The sequence below is a fragment of the Panthera onca genome, chromosome E3 (assembly GCF_046562875.1).
Source record: "Panthera onca isolate mPanOnc1 chromosome E3, mPanOnc1 haplotype 2, whole genome shotgun sequence".
In the NCBI taxonomy this organism is placed as follows: Eukaryota; Metazoa; Chordata; class Mammalia; order Carnivora; family Felidae; genus Panthera; species Panthera onca.
In genome coordinates this window covers 39,509,142-39,532,835 of record NC_138354.1, presented here as the reverse complement: position 1 = coordinate 39,532,835, position 23,694 = coordinate 39,509,142, and the positions used below count along the sequence as shown (strand labels likewise).

General features: G+C 50.4%; 1 protein-coding gene and 1 long non-coding RNA gene across 9 annotated transcripts; one reads left to right on the top strand and one right to left on the bottom strand.

Moving 5' to 3' along the window:
* Window positions 1-221: 221 nt before the first annotated feature.
* Window positions 222-6,431, bottom strand: LOC132688934 (serine/arginine repetitive matrix protein 2). The gene is made up of 11 exons (XM_060648199.3): window positions 6,360-6,431; window positions 3,719-3,990; window positions 2,732-2,839; window positions 2,387-2,551; window positions 2,137-2,214; window positions 1,636-1,698; window positions 1,506-1,538; window positions 1,269-1,319; window positions 988-1,080; window positions 627-902; window positions 222-334 (listed from the first exon to the last, which is right to left on the bottom strand). The coding sequence occupies exons 1-10, from the start codon at window positions 6,414-6,416 to the stop codon at window positions 860-862; spliced, it is 963 nt and encodes a 320-aa protein (XP_060504182.1). The 5' UTR covers window positions 6,417-6,431; the 3' UTR covers window positions 222-334; window positions 627-859.
* An 864-nt stretch (window positions 6,432-7,295) lies between these two features.
* LOC132688938 (uncharacterized) lies at window positions 7,296-22,837 on the top strand. 8 transcript variants are annotated; one of them, XR_014136367.1, is made up of 8 exons: window positions 7,865-8,969; window positions 9,988-10,091; window positions 13,604-13,748; window positions 14,240-14,377; window positions 20,074-20,198; window positions 20,270-21,278; window positions 21,738-21,929; window positions 22,548-22,837. It is a non-coding gene; the product is annotated as an uncharacterized LOC132688938 (long non-coding RNA). The 8 variants fall into 8 exon arrangements; XR_014136366.1 differs by having other exon boundaries at window positions 22,139-22,837; XR_014136368.1 differs by having other exon boundaries at window positions 7,866-8,969; window positions 21,738-21,808.
* The last annotated feature ends 857 nt before the right edge of the window (window positions 22,838-23,694 follow it).

Genomic DNA, 23,694 nt, shown 5'->3' with positions numbered 1-23,694 from the left:
GACCTTAATAAAATGAAAACTGTGTTACGAAAAGAACTGAATTCACTTCTTTAAACCGGTTTACTTCCCTCCTTCACTTCAAACACCCATCCTAACCCTCCAACCCAAAAACATGCATTAACTCAAGACGTAACCTACCTCCTTGTCTTTGTCTTTGTCCTCATGAGGACTGCTAGGCTGCTTTGTAGAGGGCTCTGGGCTGCTAGGCTGCCCTGTGTTGGTGGTACCTTGTTCCTTAGAAGGTGCATCTCCCTCCCCTCGACGCCCTGAAACGGGGGAAGGACTTCGCCCAGTCAAGGTAATTGTATGGGTCTTTGCTGCCGCACTTCGAGACCTGAGGAAGGTAATTGAGGGCAGGGGAGAGGAAAGAAATCAGCTCAGGGGAGAAGAGGGAACCCCCTCCCAGCTCCCATCCACCTTTCCTGACTATACAAACCCTCTTCCAAGAAGCCTTCTCTTACACACAAGACTCAAGTCACTCATGGAAATTCAAGTCCACTTCACTTTGGTCCTTTTCTTCCCAACAGTCCCCAAAAGTGTTCTCCCTCTACCCCTTTATCCACCTCCCCCATCCTCCCCAAACCCTCCACCCTGCCCATTCCCTACCCACTTCATTCACAACTCACCTCTGAGCCCACCTCCTTCAGGAAGCCTTCCCCGATTAAGGAAGCCAGGGTAAGGATTCCTTCCTCCCCCAGACACCACGAACAAACCACCACCCCCCCTATTCTGGCAGTCCATATACATCAGAACAAAACAAAAAATAACAAAATAAACAAAAACAAAAACAAAAACAAAAAAAAAAAGAGAAGGGGAAATGTATATGTCTGTCCATCCTGTTGCTTTAGCCTGTCAGCTCCTAGAGGGCAGGGACCGTGTCTTCCGAATGGTCTGTGCAGCGCCTAGCACACCGTGGGCGCTCAATAAATATTAAATTGATTAACCCACAAGTCCCTCTCCCTCCCTTCCTCCTGGACCACCCCTTACCGACTGCGGGAAGTATCAGAAGAGGAAGCAGAGTCAGCAGACGTTGAACGGTGGGCCCGGCGGCTCTTGGGGGCTGGTGTTGTACTACGAGACCTGAAGGAAGGCCACCACCACAGCTCAGGGTGCTATTACGCTTACACTGGATTTTCCTCGTCGGTCCCTCAACCTTCCACCATCAGTCAAGGACACAACTGATTCTCCCCTTTACCCCGCCAGGTAGACTTCACCTAACCTACTGCCTAATAAGCAAATTACCCTCCAATTCACACAAACTCACTCACCGCTTCCGCTTCTTGTCCTTAGATTTACGTTTGCTCTTTGGAGTGGGAGACCTGACAATGGAAATTCAAAATAATCATCTTTAAAAAAAATCCAAAATCAAATAAAAAAACGACAGAACTATTGACAGAAGATCAAGGAACTGAGCTTTACTCTAAGAAACCCCTACAGAACAGGCAAGGCCAGACGGGCTCACCGTTCCATGTCACTATGTCCCCAATGTCCCAAGGAGCTCTTACCTATGCTTCCGTTTTTTGGATTCAGATTCTGACCTGTTGGAGGGGAGGAGGGGAAAACAACGCATAAACCAATACCTATGCCTGGACTCCTCAAACCTCTCCAGTCACTTCATGTACTCCCACCTCGTACCTGTGCTTCTTCTTCTTAGAACTCTTCTTCCTCTCTCGTCGAGGAGAGCTGCTCTCTGACCTGCTAAAGATGGGTTCAGAAACAAAGTCATTCTACTGGGTTCCTTCTCTGACCCCCCCACTTACAATCCACCCCCAAAAAAGGCTTCTAAATCAACAAACACGAACGTCACCAATGTCTCAGACCTAAACCCAGGACTTTATTACTCTCCAGGAAGCAGAAATACCTCTTCCATAAAGCAACAAACCTCAAAACGAAAAGCCCAGTAATTCAAGACGTGGCCTAGTTAGTTCTTAGTTGGCAAAGCTGCAGAATCAAACCTTCCCCAATGAATAAACTTAATACATTCCTTCCCGTGACTGAAATCTGAATGGTAACTCCCTCTTCCCTGATGTATCTCACAACTCTCTCCTGCTTCCCAAAAGAATTCTCTATTTCCGGGGGGGGGGGGGCCACAAGACCAGTCCTCTGCTTATTAAAGTGACATCCCAACTAACTTACCGTCCTCTATCTTTCTTCTTTTTCTTCTTCTTTTGCTTTGGGGTTGGTGAGCGAGAACTGCTGGACTCCCGGACAAGGCTGGAGGAAGATGAGAAGAAGCAGGATGAGTGCTAAGATGAATTTTCTCACACATTTCAACTTCAAAACAACAAAATCTCAACAGTTTGGGAAGGAACAGTCCCCCTCATCCCTAAATAGAGCAGAGCGCTTAGAAGAAAAGAAGCTGACATGCTTTCTTGACCTTGAGTACCTGTAAGGTTTGGGAGGCTCTGGAGCTGGTTGTTTAGCTTCTCGAGCACGTCGCTGAGGATCAAAAGAGCTGCCATCTACATAGGAATCACTGATACCAAAGGCAGCACGGAGTCGCTCATTCTTTTTCTCATTCAGTTCTGCCAACTGGTGAGTCTCAGTTACCCTGGGGGGAAAAAGGCAATGGTTAGAAGGGAAGAGAAAAGATCAAGGTTGCTCACACCACCGGAGGCAGCCAAATGAGACTGGGAAGAAGTTGGGAGAAAGAACAGGGAGGAAGTTGAAGAAGAGAAAACAGCAGAAGCAGTGCAGTCCAGAGGAAATAAGAGACAGTGAAAACACTCACGCTGGCCTCTGCCCTGGGGTCTCTTCCTTTCCCCCAGGGTTCACATCCTTCTCCAGCAACATGAGTCGAAAGGTAGCCACTTTTTCCTGAATTTGCTGTTCCTCGTACCTGAAGAACAAATCCCTTCAAGGTTAAAGCCTGACTAGGCACTTAACCCAGTCCCAAGTTAAAGTTTCCTTATTCCCAGGAGGATCCCTTCCCTTTCCATGCACACATAAAACTTTTCACTCACTGTCACCCAAAGGGCCCTTCTCTTAAATCTTTCTGATCTTTCACTGTTCTTTCTTCCCTCCATTTACTATAGCCTCTAGAACAGTGGATTTTAAACAGGCTAAACTCCAGGGGCTAAAAGAGGAAAGCTAAGCAGGCAAAGTTCCAGGTGCTCCTCCTCGACTTCAACAACAGGTATTTCCTGAGATTCCAAAGTAAAGTGCATTGTATAAAAAGGGTGCCACTGCTGAAGTTTGAAAACCACTGCTCTAAAAGGTTTTCTCACTGTACTCCTTTTCCAAAATCTCACTTCCCTACCCAACCCATGATCCCCTCTTATCCAGATTAGTATTTCAATTCCTGTTTTCTTGCCTTCACTACCTTCCAAGGCCTCAATCCTTAAATCCATTTACCTTCCTCTTCTCTACCAATGACAACACCTGTCAGCTTCTACTCCAGCTCTTTTCTTGCCTGGTACCTGCTTTCCCACCTCTCCCCTTAAAGCACCTTTTTGTTTTTCAATGGCTTCCCTCTTTCCCCAAGTGTCTTCATCCTAATAATTCAAATTCCCTCAGGCTTTCTCTTGGTACAGACTTTCCTCATCTCCCACCTTGAGCTGTCCCTTAACTCCTCTCAATCTGCTAGCTCCTTTACCTCCTCCCCTCCTGCAACTCCTCTCCAGGCCTCTTCAACGAGCCCTCAACTCCCTACATCCCACCTAATTCCCCCAGCTCTGCACTCACTCAGTGCTTGGCTCTCCCCCAGCCCTCCCCTCACCCCTGCTCTTCCATCATCTCCTCCAGCTCGAGGCATCGCAGCTCCACGCGCCGCTTGCGCTCGTGGTCCAGGATGTCAGGATTAGGCCGCTTCACCAGGGCAGCCTCCAGGCGCCGCAGTTCCTCCTCTCCCTTGTAGTCAGGCCGCTCACCCCGGCGGCCTCGCACCAGGGACAGGTTGCGCTGGACGTAGCCGTTGGTGCCGCTGCCCCGGGGCGTCGGCAGCCCGATCCCGTTGTACATGGCCCCGTGCCCGGGGGGGCACCACCGCTCCTGGGGGGGAGCGGGGAAACACGGGTCAGGGCCCTGACCCCAAACTAACCACTTGCCACCACCCAAATCCCTGTTCTTCACCCCTATTTCAACAGGAAGCTCCACACTAAACTCCTTTATCTGCAAAATCCTCCTGGTCTTCTAACAAAAACCCTTCCTTCCCTTCCCCTTCCCATACTTTCTTTCCACTCAATCCTACCCCAGCTCTTACAGCCTTTTCCCTCAAAGGCCCAGAGCCACTTCCATTTCTGTTTGCACCTAGATGTTCTTGTTCCACCCTGAGAAAACAAGAAACCTATTTCTCTCGAATTTTTCCACACTCTTTATTCTCATTTGGCTCCCACAAGCACCAATGTCTCCACCTACTAATCTACTTTCCGACATCTGGCAACTGACTGACTGAGGCCCCCAAACAGGGCACGACCACCACTACCACAAATCTGCGGTACCTACGGGCCCACAGTCCAAATCCAAAGATTCTTTTCAGAACTGACCTAAGAATTTCAGACTACCACGTCACAAACGCAAAACAGACTAAACAACCCCTACGTATCTTAACACGTGGACTGGTTGGTTTCTGACATAAACCAAGAGTCCCATGCAGCCTCACACTCAAGAATAAAAGCCAGCATGCATATCAGAAACACAAGAACCTTGGCTACATAATCTTCTTGTACTTTACCTCCCCGAGGAGAGGCCGTTTCCCTGATTTCAAATATTTATAAGCTATTGACTACCTTGCCTGATATCTTGCTCCTTTAATTTCCTTCCCAATAGGATTTCTCACGATTTCGGCAGCTCACCCGAGTCTCATTAGCTCCCCTTAAACATCACCTGTTTGCAGCTCAATGCTCTGATCAAACCTCTGCTCCAACTGTTCCCACTGCCCTCTTCTACATTCCTTGCCCTAAACTTACTCAGAACCCCCCCCCCCCCATAGCCCTTCACTAAGGCGAAACTGTCAACTTTCCCTACCAATTCCCTGTTATCTCGCTTCCTAGTGTTTCTCTTCCAGACCTGCCTTCTCTCCCATGTTCTCTTTGTGCCTCCTACACCAAGGTTCTATCCTCTCAGCCTGTCCCAACCCCAGCATGGCTCTGAAAAGCCCTCAACCCCCTCGATTTTTCTGGTTAGATTTCTTAGCTACACGTTTCTTATTCTTTTCTCCTACTACATATACGTTATTTCTTCCTCCATCTCATCTCGTCCGCGACAGCTTCACAGAGCACAAATATGTGAGGGAAAACTACCCCCCTCAAAAACCCCAAGGAACAAGCGAAGAGATTAGTGAAAAATAAGCAAAGGTAGATAAACACGGATACAAAGGAAGCCTACGTTTTTAAAATTCCAGAAGAAACAGCCTATGAGCACCTGAAGGATATAGTAAAACAAAATTTTAAGTATGGGGAGATTGAGAATGGAAGGAAAACTGCCCAATTTCAGAACTGCTTGTACCTCTATCCCCCAACTCTAAAGGCTGGGCCCCTGCCCAACCCCAGGAGCAGACTCCAGAGGACTGAAAAATCAGAAAACCACACTAAGGTACAGGAGTGACAAATGAAGCTCAACCTAGGAAAAGCAAGTAGAAATGCACAAAAAAATGAAAATTTTCGCTACAGCACAAGAAATGAGTTTCTTTACCTTCCGACACTCACTTTCATTTTCTCAAATACCAATCCTCCCCACTCTAAACCTAGGTCCTTCTTTGCCTCTCTAAACCCCACCCTAGTTTCTGCCTTCCTCGCAGAATGCTTCCAGCGTGCAATTAATTCTTCAGCTTAACCATTCACCCACACTTCCATACCACCTCACACAAAAGTCCTCCCACTCCCTTAAGAGGGCAAACCAGCAGCTGCTAAAGAAAGGACATTAAGTCACAACTAATTGGAGAACTTTAAAAAACAAGTCCTCACCTTCCCCCCTCCCCCAAAGCAGCCCACGGCACCCGAGGCAGTGCTCAGAACACTAAAAGGAAAAGGCGAAGGGGGAACATCAACACACACAGAAGTCACCCGAAACAGCTAACTTTGTAAAACAAACATTCTCAACTAGGGTCCACGGACTGTGAGAACACAAAAGTTGTCCGAGATAAAAATCACAAAGCAAAAATCGACTGCAAGACAGAAAAATTTTTCCTTTTACTGGGAAACTTATCACGACGCCAGACAAAGAGAGACAAGACAATCCTCAATTCAAGACGGGAAACACTCAAGAAACGAAACGCACCAGGAGAGAGGCGGTGGGCGTGCAGGGAAACGGACACGAGCCAGCCCAGCAAGCTCAGTGATGAGCGGATTCGGGGGGCTGGGCCAGCGCTACCGAACCCAGAAAAATTTTACGTCCTGGCTCAAGACAAGACCGCAACTCACACACTTAAGAGAAAAGACAACGAAACGCTCGTCTGGAATTCTGGGGCCAGACGACATCTTAGCCCCGCGTGAGTGGCCACGAAGGCTCAGGAGAGACGGGGGCCAGATAAAGCCTGAAGCGGAGCCCGGCGTTTCCTTCCCCAGGCAGCGCCCCACCGGCCCCGCTAAGCTTGAACTTTCGAGAAGACAATGAAGGAGTGGGGGGCCGGGGGGGTGGGGGGGGCGGAGGGGGGGCACCTACACTCCCTCGCATACCTGGGCCGAACACGTCACCTTTACGTTAAAACAAAACAAGCCAAGCCGCAGAGCTTGCGTCTCCCTGCCGCTTCAAGGCCGCCAGCAACGGGCGCGAACTACCTACGTCTCCAGGGCACCCGGTTCCAGGCCTCCCCTGCGCCGGCTGGGCGGCCAAGGCCTATTTTCGGCCTTGAGGGGTGGGGGAGGGGGTGCGCGGCGCCCGGGAGTCTGGGAGGCTCCGCGCCGGCCCGCAGGCCCCCGGGAGGGACGGACAAGCCGAAGGCCCGAGAGGCTCGGGGGGAGGGACCCGGGAACGCGCCACGGCCACGGCCGCCGCCTCCCCGCCGAGAAAATGTCGAAAGGGGTAGCTGCGGGAGGCCCTCCTCGGCCGCACGCGTGGGGGTGGCGAGAAGCCGAGGCGCGCGCTCCCCCCTCCTCGTCGCGAGCGCGCGCGAGCCCGCGAGCCCTCGGCGGCGCGGGCCGTTGCCATGGGGGAGGGGAAGGCTGGGAAAAGCCCGCGCGCGACGGGAACCGAAGGGAAGGGGGAGGGGAGGCGGGCGAGCGAGGGCGTCCGCGTGAGCTAGGGGCGGCGAGCGCGCGTGCGCGCGGCGGCCTGGACCGTTCTCCGCGCGCTTTGGCCTCGCGCCGGGGCCGCCGCCCCTCCCCCACCCGGCTCGCGCGCTCCCTCACCCTCTCACCCGCCGCCGCCGCCGCCGCCGCCGCCGCCTCCGCCCGCCGCCTCCGAGGGGGAGAGGTGCTGCCGCTGCTCACGCTCCCGAGTCCCTCGGGGCCAGGAGCTGCCGCCTCGCCTCGCCGGTCCGCCTGGCTCAGCCGACACAGACGCCTCGTCGCTTCCTCAGGGGCCGCAGCGGGCTCCGACTGCGCCACTCGCACCCCGCCTGGGCCGCGCTGCACGTCAGCACGACCGACGAAGCGCGTCAGCACGCACCCGCGCGCGTCGCGGGGCCCGCCGGGAACCGTAGTACGTCCCGCGGCGCTTTGCGCAGGCGCCGAGGCCACTTCGGGAAGTGTAGTTTCTTAAGGCCCAAGGGAGGTTCAACGCAGCCGCCAAGGGAACTACGAATCCCTTCGGCCAGTGCGAGGAAGGGCGGGTGAGAGGCCCAGAGGGGGCCACGTATTCGGAGTATTTCCGCCGGGGGGGAGGCGGGGCATGGGGGCCTAGCGCCACATCGAGGGACGCTAGCGCGCTCCTCGCCCTCCCACTTTCTAACCAGAGCATTCTGGGAGTTGCAGTTCGTGCGTGCCGCGGAACCCGTATGTGGCTTCGGCCCGAGGCACGGCCGCCATTTTGTCTCCCCATGTTTGGAGTTGATGGTCCGAGCCCAGCGACCTAACTGCTTCCCTGTGGCCACGGGCCTCGCGCGGCGAGCCCGCGGCAGCGTCGCACCCGGCCTGCCGCACCGGGGAGAAGCCCCCGCAGACCCTAGGCGGCGGGTACACTCCTAACTTCAGAGCCCGGCGTCAGGCCCAGGGCCTGAGGCAAAAGCCACGGCAGCTGGCCGAGGGGGTTGGCAGCTTCCACCGCTGCAGATAGTGCTGAACCGGGCCGGCCGGCTGCCTTGGGGGATACTTTTCGTACTAGTTCCTCCGGGTAAGGCGGCCGGGCACCGATGCCGTTTTCTACAGAACCTGGGACACGTTAAACGTGGCAGGGCAACAACGTTACAAACACCCTCAGATTCTTCACCCCTCTGCAGAGTGCCTCCTGGTACCTTTTTAAAGTCCGCGTTTGCAACCTGAGGAGGAGTTCCGCTCTCCCAGCACAGCTGAAAGCCGCTGAGCCTCTCAGACCGCCACCTGCTAGTCGACCTTGGGCTCGCCCTTGGCCGCGCCCCTACCTCGGTTGGGGGGGGGGGGGGGCCGTCTCGCACCCTCACGAGGTCCCGTAATCAACTGCCGCCCCTTTGACTTTGGGGCTTTGTATTTGATTTTACCAAATACCCGTCTCAGGAGCTGGACCAGGAAAGCCCCGCGGTTTCGGGTGGGAGCGGTGGCCCCGGGCGCTGTTCTAAACCCGCTGCCTGGAACCCGGCACCTATGGGCAATGCTCCCGTGAGCGGAAGCACCTCTGAGCAGCCTAGGGAACAGTCTCTCTGGGCCCGAGCTGGTGTTTCCGAAGTTGAGGGTGTAGGGTGGTGGTATCTTAAAACCCACCGCTTCCCCTGAGACTCGTTCCTACCACAATTATCCTTCCCTGTATTTACCTACTGTTTGGGGCCAAGTTCTGCATTTGACGCTCATGACAACCCCGTGGGTGAGGGTTCTTCTCCTTTTCCTGTGGGAAGAGCGGTGAATTCCCTGACATCCACAGTACAGATTTCAAAATCAGGAAGATAAGATTGACACGCTACGGTAATTTACAGACCGTATTGCAACGTTGTCCGTTGTTCCAACAAATCCTTGATAGCAACAGGAAATTCAAAACCATGTATCCATTGCATTCAGTTGTCGTGTCTTTTTTAGACGAATCTGGAACAGTTCCTAATTCTTCGTTTGTAACTCATGACATGGTCACTTTTGGAGAGTACAGGCCATTTATTTTGTAGAACGTGCCGCAAGTTGGGTCTGTCTGATGCTTCATCGTGTTTAGATTCAGGTTCCGCACTTTGGGTGGGAAAAACATGGAAATGAATGCTGTGTCCTCAGTACCCAATATGAAGAGGGACATTCTTCCCAAGAGTTCCATTACTGCCAACGCTGACTTTGATTCATGTGTTGAAGAAGTGGTCAGTGTGGTTTCTCTGCTGTAAAATTTCTAGTTTTCCCCTGGTAGTTTTCAAAACGGAAAAAGAAGAAGTATCTGGTGGAAATAGAGAAAAATGTGTCCACAAACCAAGATAAGGGTTGTAGGCGTACTTAGACTCCGTGTGGCATCATTACTTCTGGGCCTTCTTGGAAAACACAGCTGGGAAATGGATAAGATGTGCACACCCCAGAGTTTACAACGTCTCTAATTCCAGCCTAATGCTGCAGGGTTTTTCTCTCCTCTCCTCCTCCTCCCCCGACCTCCCCCCCCACCCCCCCACCCTCCCCACCCCCCCCCCCCACCGGTGTCTGTAACTGTATTCTCCAGCCCTGAGAACTTGGCTCCCGATTCACCCATCGATTGATTGATTTGTTCAATTTCCTAGAATTCCAAAAAGTAGCTTCAGATTTGTTCATCTATGTCTGGAGTGGTGGGGAGCCTACCGATTAGAGTTAAATACTTGTTTGGAGTTCTTTTTGTCTTTAGCTTGGGGGCATATGCTCTGAATTCTATATTCAAAAGTTGCTTATGTTATTGTTTTTCTCCTCACCCTTGAGTGTGTTTGTGTTATTCATTTGAAATAATGCTTTTGATTCATTTGTTTCTGTGTGTATTACATTTTAGGTCTTTTCCTCCCTTGAAGATTCCTCTTCCTTGAAGGTTTGGTCTATTTTCTTTTTTTCGAGTACTCGAAGCGATAACTTGATTCCAAAAGGCAGTACCAAAAGGTACGTTCAGGGAAATGGCTTCTCTCTCTCGTTCCCTCCCCACCCCGTGCAGTCAATCTCAGTCCTCTTAGGTTTTTCTTTCCTAGGTTACTCTTTGCTCAGGTGAGGAGGCAAATGTGTATTTTCTTAATTCCCCTTCTTTCCTACGCAAAGTTGCACGCTCTAGATACTTTTTCACGCTTCCTGTTGTTCACGTAGCAATACGGCCTGGAAATCAGTCCACGTCAATTTACGGAGATGGGTGGATGGACTTCGATTCAATCACTCATTTATGTATGAGCATCTAAATTGTTTCTAATATTTTATCGTTACACACCCAGCTGCCATGAGTAACCAAGTCAGAGGTATTTTTGTATTGTTGAGGGTGTACCTACAAGAGAAATTTCTAGAAGCCGGATTGCTAAGGCGAAACGTTTTTGTTGGTAATGACAGATTCCTCCCACAAGCAAAATATGAGAAGGCCTGCTTTCCCACAGCCTCGCCAACAGAGTGGGTTGCTGTATTTCCCAATTTCTGCTAACCTGGTAAGTGAGAGGTGGAATTCAGTGTAGTGGCAAAACGTACACACCCTGAAATGTACCGTTTTAACTATTCACAGGCCGTTCAGCAGCGTTAAGTATATTCACAGTGTTTTGCCACCATCACCACCGTCCCTTTCCAGACCCTTTTCATCACCCGAACTGTCCCCATGAACGATAACTCCTTCTTCCTCCTTCTCCCAGCCCAGTAACCTTTACTCTGTTTTCTGTGTCTATAAATTTGCCTCTTTCAGGTCCCCTATGCGTGGAATCACACACTCTCTCTCCTTTTATGCCTGGCTTATTGCACTGAACGTAATGTTTTCGAGGTTTCTGTGTGTAGTAGCACGTGTCAGAGCTTCCTTCTCTGTCACGGTCGAATGTATTCCGTTGAATGTTCATCCCACCTTTTGTTTGTCCGTTCGTTCACTGGTGGACGTTTGAGTTTCCACGTTTGGGCTGTTGTGAACGATGCTGCTGTGAATGTTGGCGTACAGCTTTCTGTGTACACGTCTGTTTTTATTTCTCAGGTGTGCACCCAGGATTAGAATTGCCGGGTCATCTGTAATTCCATGTTTAAGCTATTTGAGGAAGCGCCACACTGTGTTCCCCTGGGGCCACACCATTTTGCGTCCCCACCAGCGGTGCGCGAGCGTTCGTTTCTCCACGGCCTCGCCAGCACTTGTCTGTCCCTGTGACTTCAGCGATGCTAAGCGGGTGTGAAGTGCAATCTCGTATCTTTTTTTAAATTTAAGTTTATTCACTTATTTTGAGACACAGAGAGAGAGGCAAGTGGAGAGGGAAATAGAGACAATCCCAAGCAGGCTCCTCAGTGTCAGCAAAGAGCCCAACATGGGGCTCGAACCCACATACCGTGACATCATGACCTGAGCTGAAAGCAAGAGTCAGATGGCCAACCGACTGAGCCACCCAGGCGCCCCTCGTTGTATCTTTGATTAGCCTTTCTCTGATGACATTGAGCCTCTTGTCATGTGTTTTTTGTTCATTTGAGGATCTTCCTTGGAGGATTGTCTATTTGGGTCCTTCGTCCATTCTTTTATTGGGTTGGTTTTCTTGTTCCTGATTTACAAGAGTTCTCTATATATTATTGGTATCGATTACTTATCAGATATCTGATTTGTGACTATATCCTCCCATTCTATGGGTTGTTTTTCGTGTTTTGATAGTGTCCTTTCCATGCATGAAGTTTTTAAAGTTTTTTTAACGTTTTATTTTTGAGAGACATAGCACGAGCGGGGGAGGGGCAGAGAGAGAGGGGGACACAGAATTCTAAGCAGGCTCCAGGCTCTGAGCTGTCAGCACAGAGTTCGACCTGGGGCTCGAACCCATGGACCGTGATATCGTGACCTGAGCCGTAGTCGGATGCTCAACCAACTGAGCCACCCAGGTGCCCCTGAAGGTGTTTAATCTTAATGAAATCCAGCTTATGCCAGTGTGGCTTTAGTTGGCATGTCACTCATCGTGAGTGAGCTTGAACATTGCAGTCTTCCTTTATGGAAATTTACAACGTGGCTAAACTAGCAGGACGCACAAAGCCATACATTCTGAAATGTGTGTGTTAGGTTTATGGTCCACCCTTTGCAAAGTGGCACAGTTAGGCATATGTGACAATTAGAAAACTGGACCGTAGCAGGAAGGCACAAACTCCTGTTCCACCGATTCTTTAGTTTTAGGACTCCTTCAGAGAGGAGTCGCTCTTGGTCATGCTGGGAGGCAATTCCCGGCTCATGGAGGTTTTCTGATGGCTCTTCCTCCCGAAACTGCTTCTCTTGTCATTCCCATCTGGGTAAGTAGCACCTTCATCCAAGCCAGAAAGCCAGCAGCCCAGAGTCTTACTGACTTGGCTTGCACAGCTTTCCCAGCATGCTGCCCTCTGTCCTTCCCACCGCTGATGCCCACAGGCGGGCCTGGACTCCAGCAATGCCTCCTCTTTAGGCTCCCGGCCTCCAGGCTTCCCCTCCAGCTTTCAGGGGTCCTCCAGAGGGATTTTGAAATTTTCCTTTGAAATTTTGTGTCCCACAGTATAGTGGGTTGACTAGTGTCCCCCGCCCCAAACTTCATGTCCATTCAAAACCTCAGAATGTAACCTTATTTGGAATAAGGGACTTTGCAGATATAGCTAAGGGTCTCCAGACAAAATTATCATGCATTTAGGGTAGACCCGAAATCCAGTGACCGGTGTCATCCTAAGTAGAAGAGACAGACGCTGGGAGAAGGCCATGAGAAGATGATGGCAGAGATTGGGGGGGTGGTCACAAGCTAAGGAGTGCTAGCAGCCGCCAAAAGCTGGGAAAGGCAGAGAAGCCGCCTCTGGAGGAGCAAAGCCCCGCAACACCTTGATTTAGGACTTGTGGCTTCTAGACTGGGCAAGAATGGATCCATGCTGCCGTAGGCCTCCCAGTGTGTGGCAGTGTGTTATGGCGGCTTCAGGACACTGATACATATCTGTCAGCCACTGTCACTGGAGGACACATGAGAAAACACAGATAAACAGAGAAATGAGCACAGGCAGTTCCGTCCTCCAGAGACGGATACTGTTTAACACTTCAGCGTCTAGCTTGTTAGAGTAATAGTCCTTAAATGCAACCTTCTAAAATGCTTAAGGGGCACCTGGGTGGCTCAGTCAGTTGAGTGTCCAACCCTCAGTTTCAGCTCAGGTCATGATCTCACGATTCAAGAGATCGAGCCCCACGTCGGGCTCTGCACAGACAGCACCTAACCTGATTGGGAGTCTCTCTTTCCCCCTCTCTCTGCCCTTCCCCTCCCTGTGCACTTTTTTCTCTCTCTCTCTCTCAAAATAAGTAAGTAAACATGGGGAAAAAATAAAATAAATAAAATGCTTAAAACTTTCCCAATGCTTTCAGGATAAAACCTGAAACTGCTTGCTAGAGCCTCCCAGACCAACCTTTTTTGTAGCTGCTTTTCCATCCACTCTAAGAATCAGCTTGCACCCTGCCTCTGCTTGTTCTCCAGGTGGACGGGCCTGGCCTGTGCCTTCAGCCTCCTGTTTCGTGGCCTTGTCGCAGCGCCGTGGATGCACCCTTTCCTCTGGAGCTGAGGCCGCTGGACCAGCGGAGCCTGAGAGGCAGAAACAATGTTCGTGGCCGCTGGGACAGGGGTGAGTGGGGCCACTCGCGTTTCCACCCCTTGAGTCCTGGACCTGGGGCCCTGGAGCTCCTGTTCCAGCCGTGCAAGACACAAACAAATAGGCACCTACCAATCAGAAGTGGCCAAGGGGGGATGTCTGGAAAAGAATCACACCCTGTCCTCCAGAGGGACACCAGACCCCAGCAGAAGGCTGGCTCCCGGGGCTGATACAGTGCCCCCAACCACTTGGGAGGGTCTCCGGTGTCTCCTTTTGAGCTGGAGGCCTCAGCTGCAGCCCAGCTCGTCCCACAGGCCCACAAGCACCTTCCTGGCCAGGCCTTGTAGCTTCCAGGCCCCAGGTGGGCTGTGTGGCCTGGCCAGCACTAGCAGCCTCAGCACAGGACGGGCAGGCCAGGCTCTCGGCAAGCAGAGTGTTTGCCTGAGCAGCCTCTCAGCGGCACGGGGGCCCCAAAGATGCCTCAGATCCAAGCCCCTGGACTGTGACTCTGTTCCTGTGCCCAGGACCGGGAGAAGTAAGACACTAGAAAGGAACCTGGTGAGGAAAAGCCACAGGGACCGTCCTGGTCTACAGCGTTTGGGAGCATTGCCTCCTTGGCCGCACACCACACAGCAGCCTTCGTACAGCACGTCCTGGCCCGGGTCAGTATGTTCCCCCACCCCCCACTCCTTCTTGGGGTGGATGCTCTCTATGATTCAGAAATTTCTACAGCTTTAAAAGCAGTAATTTTATTTTCTTAGGATTGTTTTATGAAAATTCGGATGAATTATGACTACCAGGCTTGGCATCTTTTTATTTAAAAACACTGGGGAAAACAAGAAAACCACTGAAAAGTAAAAGATCAACCAATGAAATCCCATCACTTAAAAATTACAAAATTAGGGGTGCCTGGGTGGCTTAGTCACTCACGCGTCCGACTCTTGATCTCTGCTCAGGTCGTGATCTCACAGATCATGAGCTCAAGCCCCACATCAGGCTCCATGCGATCAGCACAGAGCCTGCTTGGGATTCCCTCTCTCTCTGCCCCTTCCCCACTTGTTCTCTCTCTCTCTCTCAAAAGTAAATAAACTTATAAAAAATTATAAAATTAGGGGTGGCTCAGTCAGTTAAGTGTCCAACACTTGGTGTCACCTCAGGTCATGAGTTCAAGCCCCACGTTGGGCTCCACCCTAGGCCCGAACCCTACTTAAAAAAGAATTATAAAATTAGAGGGGTGCCTGGCTAGCTCAGTTAGTAGAGCATGTGACTCTTGATCTCAGGGTTGTGTGGGTAGAGATTACTTAAAAATAAAAGAAACCTTACAAAAGAGGCATGTATGTGTGTGTATATATGTGTATATCTGTCTAGATAGTTAACTATAGTTTGTATATGTATATTATATAGTACTATATATATATCATATGTAGAACTATATATATCACATATACATATGTAGAACTATACATATAACTATAATATATAGAACTGTACATAGAACTATATATATAAATATGGATGATATGTAATATATATATACTATATAGCATATATATAGTGTATTATATATATATAGCCATAGACTCTAAGTCTAAAGTTCTCTTTTGGCCAGCAAAAGAGCAGACACAGGATTCAAAAGAGAGATGGCTAATGTCTGGGAAAAAGACAAGAGCCCCGAATAAAGGTCCTTGCCCCATATTTATTCAGATCAGAAGGCTTGCAAACGTGATGGGTGTGTACAGACAATGGGTGTGTTGACACATGGGTGTGAACGGTAACCTGTGGACATGAGCGAAAAGGGGGTTTTTAAAGATATACGGTGTTTGGGGTTTGGGTCAATATAAAACAAAATCCGGGCACCGGTCAGATGGGTAGATGGTTGTTAACAGCAGGCAGAAGGCTCTGTGCCTGTTTATCTTTGCCAGCCTAGGGGAGGTGACAGACAGGGGGAATAACCTCAGGGTTAATAAGGCACCTTTTCTTTGGTTAACCATCTCCACTCTGGGCTGCTTTGCCTGCAGCGCAGTGATCCAAAGTCCAATTCACCATTTACCTAACCTGGCCCTATTCTCCTATAAAAGCAGCTTTCTGTTATAGTAGTAAATTTGGGGTGCTTTCACCCTGAATATCTAATCTTGTTATTCCTGTGTATTGGGCACCTTTGTGCCATTTCTATTTCAGGCCTTTGCCTCTCTCTATTTTGGGGGCTCTGCACCCCCTCTCTATTTTGGGGTGCATTGCATCTCCCTAATCCTGGCACCTTTGTGCTTCCCTATTCTCGGAGTATCTTTGCACCCCACTTGGAGTGCTAATCTGGTTTACCCAAACTCAGGTGTGAGCATTTTATGACTTTGTATTTCTTTATGCCTTGTTAACCCATTGGTTTAAGCCCGGGGGATTCCTAAGCTTATCTCCACAACGTAAGTATATAGATAGATATGGTTACAGATACTGATACGGATATGGATATAGTAAGAAAATGTAAAGTGGTCTCCCCCCACCTGGCATCACCTTAGCCCTGCACGGCAGAGCCCCAGAGCCACATGGGGAGCTGCTTGCTGGAGGGTCGCCTACAGGCTGAAGGTCCAGCAGAGACATTCTTACAAATACAGTGTTGGTGCAATTTCGTCATACAAAAAGATGGGGAAAACCTAAATGCTTCTGAAGTGTAGGCCCTGAACGTTGTATTTGGTTTGGTAATGCAGGTGCCTGACTTAAGCTTTGATTGGCCAAGCATCTGTTTCAAAGAGGTGTCTGCTGGGAAAAAAAAAAAAAAAAAAAAAAAATATATATATATATATATATATATCTATCTATATATCTGGCTTTCTCAAACACATTGCCAGCCACACTAAAGAGCCAGGCCACCTCCCCAGCTGGGGCTCCTTTGTCTTAGAGTGTTTGGTCGATTTCAGTAACTGACCACTTGGGCCCTTGTCCACCCCCACAGCTTTAAATTCCTACTCTTACTTTTTTTTTTTTAAGTTTATTTATTTGAGAAAGAAAGAGTGTAAAAAAAAAAAGAGAGAGAGAAAGAAAGAGCGTGATCAGGGGAGAGGCAGAGAGAGAGGGAGAGAGAGAGACTCCCAGGCAGGCTCTGAGCTGTCAGCACAGAGCCTGATGCAGGGTTCGAACTCACGAACTGTGAGACCATGGCCTGAGCCAAACAGAGATGCTCAACCAACTGAGCCCCCCAGGCGTCCCTCCTGCTCTTATGTTTTAAATTTAGCAATAAAGAGTGAGCTCATGAAACCCTAGGCCCCCACCCTGGACCCCAACCAGAGCAGAACCCTAGGCCTGTGAGCCTGCCCTCCACGCTCGGGCTCTCTGTCCCTGCTTCCCAGAGACCTCACTGCCTGGCCCCAGGTATGTTGTATAATTTTCTGGTCCTGACGTAATAAACCTTTATTATTATTTTTTTTTTCATAGTTTCCTGATGGTTATTGCCAAAGGGTGTCTTGCAGTCATAGTAAGAGCCACAGGGCTGGGCCAGTCGGGACACCGATGACCGAGAGGCTCCAACCACACACAGGGCGGCCACCGTCGCCGGCAGGGTTGCGTGACCGCCCTTGCGGTTAGCTGAGGGGAGCGCGGCTTGCTCACTCACCCCTACCTGACTCGGGAACACCGCCTGGGGAAGCAGCACTGCTCACGGGCAGCCTCGCACGCTGCTCTGCGCTTCTGCGTGTCGCCTCTGTTGTGTGTTGCCTGCGGTATCTGACCCAAGAGGTCACAGCCGCCATAATTATCCGCGGGCCTCCCTGGAGCGGTGTGATCGAGGCCATGCGGTCTAATCATCTCGTTAGACCACTAATTATAAAGGCCTTAGTTGGCTATGAATGTGTGTGAGGGTTCTGCACCTCTCAAGGCCAAGGAGAACGGAGGCGGGCAGATTGGATCGCCAGGCTGGCGTCCCTGCCCGCGGAGAGGCTCTGGGCTGAAGGCCCAAGGAAAAGATGCCCGTGGGCGAGCGGGACGGGAGACATATTCCAGTGACCGTTGAGTCAGCGGGTCGTGCCCTAACCGTGTGTCCTCACCCAGAGGAGTCAAATAGCCTTGTAACCAGAAACCTGTGGTGCCACCAGAGGGAAAATACAACGAAGGCCACGGTCTCTCTGTCACTGCTTCACTCACTGCTGTCACTGTTCATCCCCTGATGTGGGTCCTATTCCTGGTATGATACCACTACAAAAATTAATGGACAGATGTGAATGCTCTGAACCTCTGGTGCCAGCACATCCTAATATACCAGCTCCTCGATAGGTGCAAACCCCGCAGAAGCTTCCAGACATCGTTCAGTGCCGTGCATGCCAGCATGCCAAGCCTTGGTGTAGCAGCCCAGAGGCCTGGGGCTTCTCCCAAAGAGCCTGTACATAGCATGCCAGTGGAGGCAGACCCCGATCCCGGGGAGGTCTCTTGGGACGCCCTGGAAAGGAGAGTGGCCTACAAGGTCTCACGGTGACAGCATCCAAAATGTTCTGGCTTCCCTGCCACCAAGGGAAACGCTGACAGGGTTATCAAGGCCTCTCGGGAGGAGACAGAGGGAAAGGGAAGGCGAAGGCCCCTGGAGCCACGGAGACTCCTACCTGGGCCTCCGCCTCTTCACCAGGATATTTATTGCCAGGCACCGTGCCCGTGGCGAGATCTCTGCCAAGGCCCACAGGCAACAGCAAACATCGAGATGAGGCCCGTCTCCTGTGCAAATTTGGCATGGTCCGATGGGTTTATAGTTTCTATGCCGTGGCGACCAAACGATCCCCTCTTTATTGCCAACCCGCAAGAGGCCCCATTTTTTTAATGCACTAGTTTTAATGTTCACTAGTAGTATTGACTAGTACTATTTTATTTTTAATTTTTATTTTAGAGAGAGAGTGCACAAGCAGGGGAGAGGGGCAGAGAGAGAGAGAGAGAGAGAGAGAGAGACCATCTTAAGCAGACTCCATGCTCAGCGCGGAGCCAGACACGGGGCTCGATCCCACACCCCTGGGATCGTGACCTGAGCCGAACTCGAGAGTCAGATGCTCAACCGACTGAGCCCCCCGGGTGCCCCTCAGGAGACCCCATTGGACCCTGAGTCCAAAGAATTACTCTTCACAGGGCACTCCCCGTAATTATGGGTTGATGCCTCTGCAGTTTAATTGGAAAAAATTGCATTATGAGGAAATGTTATGTTTTTAGGAATTAAGAAATATCATACATTTGACAACCCCTAACCCTAACCCAACTGCTGTGTAGCAGTTCACAATTGCTTCTTAGTTTTCACTAGAAAATAAGTTTTGTAAAGATTAATCGTTCTAATTAATATATATAATTTAAACTACTAGAAATGATAAGTAAAAAGAAAGTAATTTTGTCCCATTTTTAATAATCTCTACACCCAACATGGGGCTCGAACTTATGACCCCGAGACCGAGAGTCTCATGCTCCACTGACCAAGCCAGCCTGGCTTCCCCAAAGTAATTTTGTCCTAAAGTGAAGCTGATTATTTCAAAATGAAAAAGGGGAAAACCAGAATCACTGTTATAAGCGCTGTAAAAATAGGTTTGGAGGGGGCAGGGGCATCTGGGTGACTGAGATGATAAAGCGTCAGACTTGGGCTCAGGTCATGATCTCACAATTTATGGGTTCAAGCCCGGCATCGGACTCTGCGCTGACAGCTCAGAGCCCAGAGCCTGCTTTGCATTCTGTGTCTCCCTCTCTGCCCCTTCCCTGCTCATGCACGCTCTCTTTTTCTCAAAAATAAACAAACATTCAAAAATTCTTTTAATTTAAACTAGTCTTACTTGATACATTATATTACATGGGAAGCATTTTCAAATAAGAGATAATGCTGTAACTTCTTTCTTAACATCCTTGTATGGATATACGTTATTAATATAAGTGTTCCAGAAATTATCTGAAGCTGCAAAAAATCTGATATGTAATATTATCAGTCATTATTCCAGTTATCACCTTAAAATGTTGTGTGTCCCAAAAATAACCAGATTTCCTTGTCAGCTGCGTTGTAATAAACTTCCATCAGCTCTCTAACCATGTCCATCTTTAAGTCTTTTGTCACTTACAGACAGTTGCTGCTGTACTCTGATGCTTTTGGAAAACTGTTTCGTCTGCATAGACATTCATAGCAAGGACTGACAGGTGCTTTAGAATACAGGTTTCTGAGAACTCTCAGATCGCATCAGTCAACTGCGAAAGAATTTACCGAACTCGAAAGCAAAACTAGATTTGTAAAACCTGCTGACAAAAGAGCAAGATCAACAAGGATTAATTTCAGGGGACTGACGGACCCGATGAGGATCCTTACACGTTTCTATGACTTTTGTTTGAAACGTTGCTGGTTCTTTACTCTCTTGTTCTCCAGATTCAAGGAAACTTTGTCTTAAACCAGCTATGACTCACGCAGTCTGTGAAGTCTACCTTTGTAAACAAAGATAAAGCAACTACGTTTTCTCCCTACCTCATCCCTCCAGACTTTGGAAACTCCCAGTAAGTATGCTTATATTTTCATAGCAACGCATTTGTGGAAGTCCAATAAGAATCTGTTCTCCTTGCAACAGGACACTATTGGAAACACTGGTCATATTACCAAGGCTTTGGCTAGAATATCATATCTGAGAACGACGCGCATAGACTGAGATATGACCAGACAGCGCTAAGGAACAAAGAGTGACTGTGTGGAACCAACCCTTGGAAAAATCAGCCTGATAACCTTGCTGGGGTTCCCAACAGCCTTATCATGTGAGTCAGGAAGATTGCCTCCTGACAGGCCCAGGAACCTCACGAAGAGGGACTGCCCCCCAAATTTATAGGTATTCTAGGTAAGATCGGACAGGGAGGTGTCGGCTTGGCTTCTTAGCCTGAAGAGGCCTTTCAGAGTTCCATCTGAGATTCCTTATGAAAAGTTCCAGGAAAGCAGACTTGAAAGAGCCTGGATGGTCAGTCCCTATTCTTGCTGCACTCACGCAAACAAGAGAGCCGAGTTTATCGCGACTAGACTGAATTTGCAAACAAAATAGTCTTGCTACGGTTGTCCTTGCCACAGATCGGGGCGATTACAGAGAGAACAGGTCTGCTTCAGTGACACACCTTCACAGGTATATTCTGGCACCGCGGATTATCTTTGGTGTTTGTCTTCACCTAGGCTAGATCCTGAATTCTAGTTTCTTCCAGTAGTCGGCCACAACTCCAAACTTCCAGCATTTCTCCCGCCCTCTGACCTGGGATCCTTGAGACCTAAAACCGCCCATCCCACAACCGGGCAGGCCCAAGTGGGGCGACTCGATCCAAACTTCGGAGGGACCACCACAGCAGCTCGCGGGGGGACAGTCTTCGTGCCTGTTGCCGGTGGGCCCCTCAGGACGGTCACCAGAGACGTTCACGCCACAGACCGGGCACGTCTGCCAGGTTGCCGCTGCCCGCCCTCCCCTCACCCGAGGACATTTTGAGCCCTAGATGTGCCCTAGTTATCCCCTCCACGTGGCGGCACTCGGAGCTCAGGAACGGCGTTGTCGTCGGCCCCAGTCTTTAACCTCTGTTGCGCCATGTGACGCCATCACAAGACGTAGGGTGAGCATAGGCCAATGAGGTATTCTGAGAGAGAGGGGCCAGTTTCATACGGGCCTTGTTATGCTTTGAACTACTATCGTTCTATCGTGTGTACTGCAGATATTATAATGTTTTTTTATTTTAAGACCCTTGCTTATTTTTTAATATGAAATTTATTGTCAAATTATGTTATTACTGTCATTATAATTGTTTTATTCTATTACAGGTGTTTTATTATTAGTTATTGTTAATTTCTTACCATGCCCGACTTATGAATTTTATCGGAAGCATCTATGCATGGGAAAAGCATGGTATACGTAGGGTTTGCTATTGTCTCCAGTTTCAGGCATCTACGGGGGGGTCTTGGAATGTACCCCCCTGGCTGGGGGGCGGGGGCTGGGGGCCTGACCTTGGGAGTCTGCCTGCATCAGCACCTCCTGAAATGAGACACGACTCTGACCTGACCTGACCTGTCCGCAGGACGAAGACCGGTTGGATGAGATATGGAGCAACCTGCCGGCTCCGGACAGGTTCAAACCCACTGACGCCAGGTACAGGCCACTTGCAGGCCACCAGCTTGAGCGAGGGAAGCCTGAGTGAGGAAGGAGGGCCCACAGTGACCCCCTGACTGAAGACAGACCGGCGCATCAGGCGATCCACCTCGAAATATCCGTAAGCCCTAGCTGACCAGTGGATTACTTACACCCAGATCCGGGTGCCAAAAAAGGAAAATTCCGCACGTTCCTGTCCCTCCTCACCTTCCCCCCTTCCTGCAGCCCCCCCCCCCCCCCCATCCTGGCTGACGGCAGGTCTCTGCAGCCTTCCCCACTGCTCCCCTGCAGTGCATGCAGGAAACTTCTATGTCCTTTTTTCCACCTCAGGTGAATTCTTTGACGGCCTCTTCTGCAGGCCCCCACTGGATCGGGTTGCCCCCGACACTAGATGGCCCAAGATGTTAAAATATTTCGTGGCGTTACCCAAATCCTTGAACAGATTCCCTGAGCTGGCCCCTGAGATGACCGACCTATTTTCCTAGCTGGACCCTTCAAGTCTGGGACGACGGCTACAAACTAGATTCCAGACTCTCCTCCCACCTCAATATTTATAGGATTTGTTACCGTAATCCTGTTGAGAAGTGTACTTTCTGGGTGACAGTGTGCCCTGTCCCTGCTTGTGGCATATTAGCTCCCCAGGTAGTTCACATCCTCTGACAGAGGCATCACAGGGTGGGTGCGGCGTAAGCCCCCCCCCCCCCCCCCGGTGGTTTCCTTTCTCTTTTTTCTGACGCAGGTGCCCATCTTGAACTTTGATCGTCAAGGCGTCCGTTTCAAAGAAGGCTATCTCACATGAACACGTTGCCAGCCACCCTAGGAAAAGGGCCAGGCCACCTCCCCACTCTGCTGTTTCAGAGAGTTCGGTGGACTTCTATAGCTGACCATTTGGGCCACTTTTTTTTTCTCTCTCTCTTCTGAAGCTTTAGATTCCTGTTCTTATGTTTTAAATTCAGCAATAAAGAATGAGCCTGCAAAACCCTGGGCCCGCATCCCTGATCCCAATAAAAGCAGAACCCCAGGCCTGTCCGTGAGTGGGCTCTTGTGCACTCTCTCTCTCCCTCTCTCTCCTCTCTCTTCCTCTCTCCCCACCCCCAACCCCAGCTACCTCACTGTGTGGCTCCAGGGTTGCTGTAGAACCTCCAGGTCTTGTAAATAACAAATGATGGTCGTGGCAAAAGGGCATTTCAGTCCCTGCCCTCCCAGGCACAGTGTCACCTCCTCCAGGAAGTCTCCCAGGACCAAAGGCTCCAGCTGCAAGCTCCCAAGGAAAGGGTCTTTGGCCAAAAACATTGGCTGCAGAGATTATAATGAGTACGGGGTGGGGGCTGCAGACTGTGGGGCAGGACTGGACGCCGGCCGGACCTGAGGCTCTATTTACACAGTGAGCTCAGAACTGCCTTCAGCGCCACCCCTGCTCTCCCAGCTGCCCTGGGGCTAGCTCTCTGGCTCTCTCCCTCACCCTCCGATGGAATCCTTACTCGTCTCACAAACTAGGAACCTTTAAACTGCTTTTATTTCAGAGCAGGTGGAGAAATGAAACCGGGACCACGATGACCTCAGAAAAGTGTCACGTGGGTTCAGCAAAACCATAGCTTTTCCAATAAGCCGCAGGAGGGAGGAGGGAGGAGGGAGGAAGGACCACTCGGGAGTGCGTCTGCTTCCAGGTCTGGTGCAGCCAGAGCCTGCGGGAGCCTGTGGGGTGAGGGCTGGACTTCCCTTCCAGGATGAGGGCGCAGGGACTGGCAGGGACCCGGCTCCATTGAGATGTGGGGTCCCACAGTGCGTCTGTGGTCAGGACAGGACAGCCAGCTCAGCCAAGGGAGGCCGAGGTGGGATAGGGAAATGTTTCGCGTGCAGACATCAGACCTTCCTTCTGGAGGGTC

Excerpts from the sequence above, each read along its gene's own strand:
- LOC132688934 (XM_060648199.3), bottom strand. The coding sequence starts at position 6,416 with ATGTCGTCTGGCCCCAGAATTCCAGACGAGCGTTTCGTTGTCTTTTCT. Across the intron at positions 2,552-2,731 it reads ACCCCAGGGCAGAGGCCAGC|GGTAACTGAGACTCACCAGT; the intron begins GTGAGTGTTTTC and ends TTTTCCCCCCAG. Across the intron at positions 1,081-1,268 it reads AAGGACAAGAAGCGGAAGCG|GTCTCGTAGTACAACACCAG; the intron begins GTGAGTGAGTTT and ends GCCTTCCTTCAG.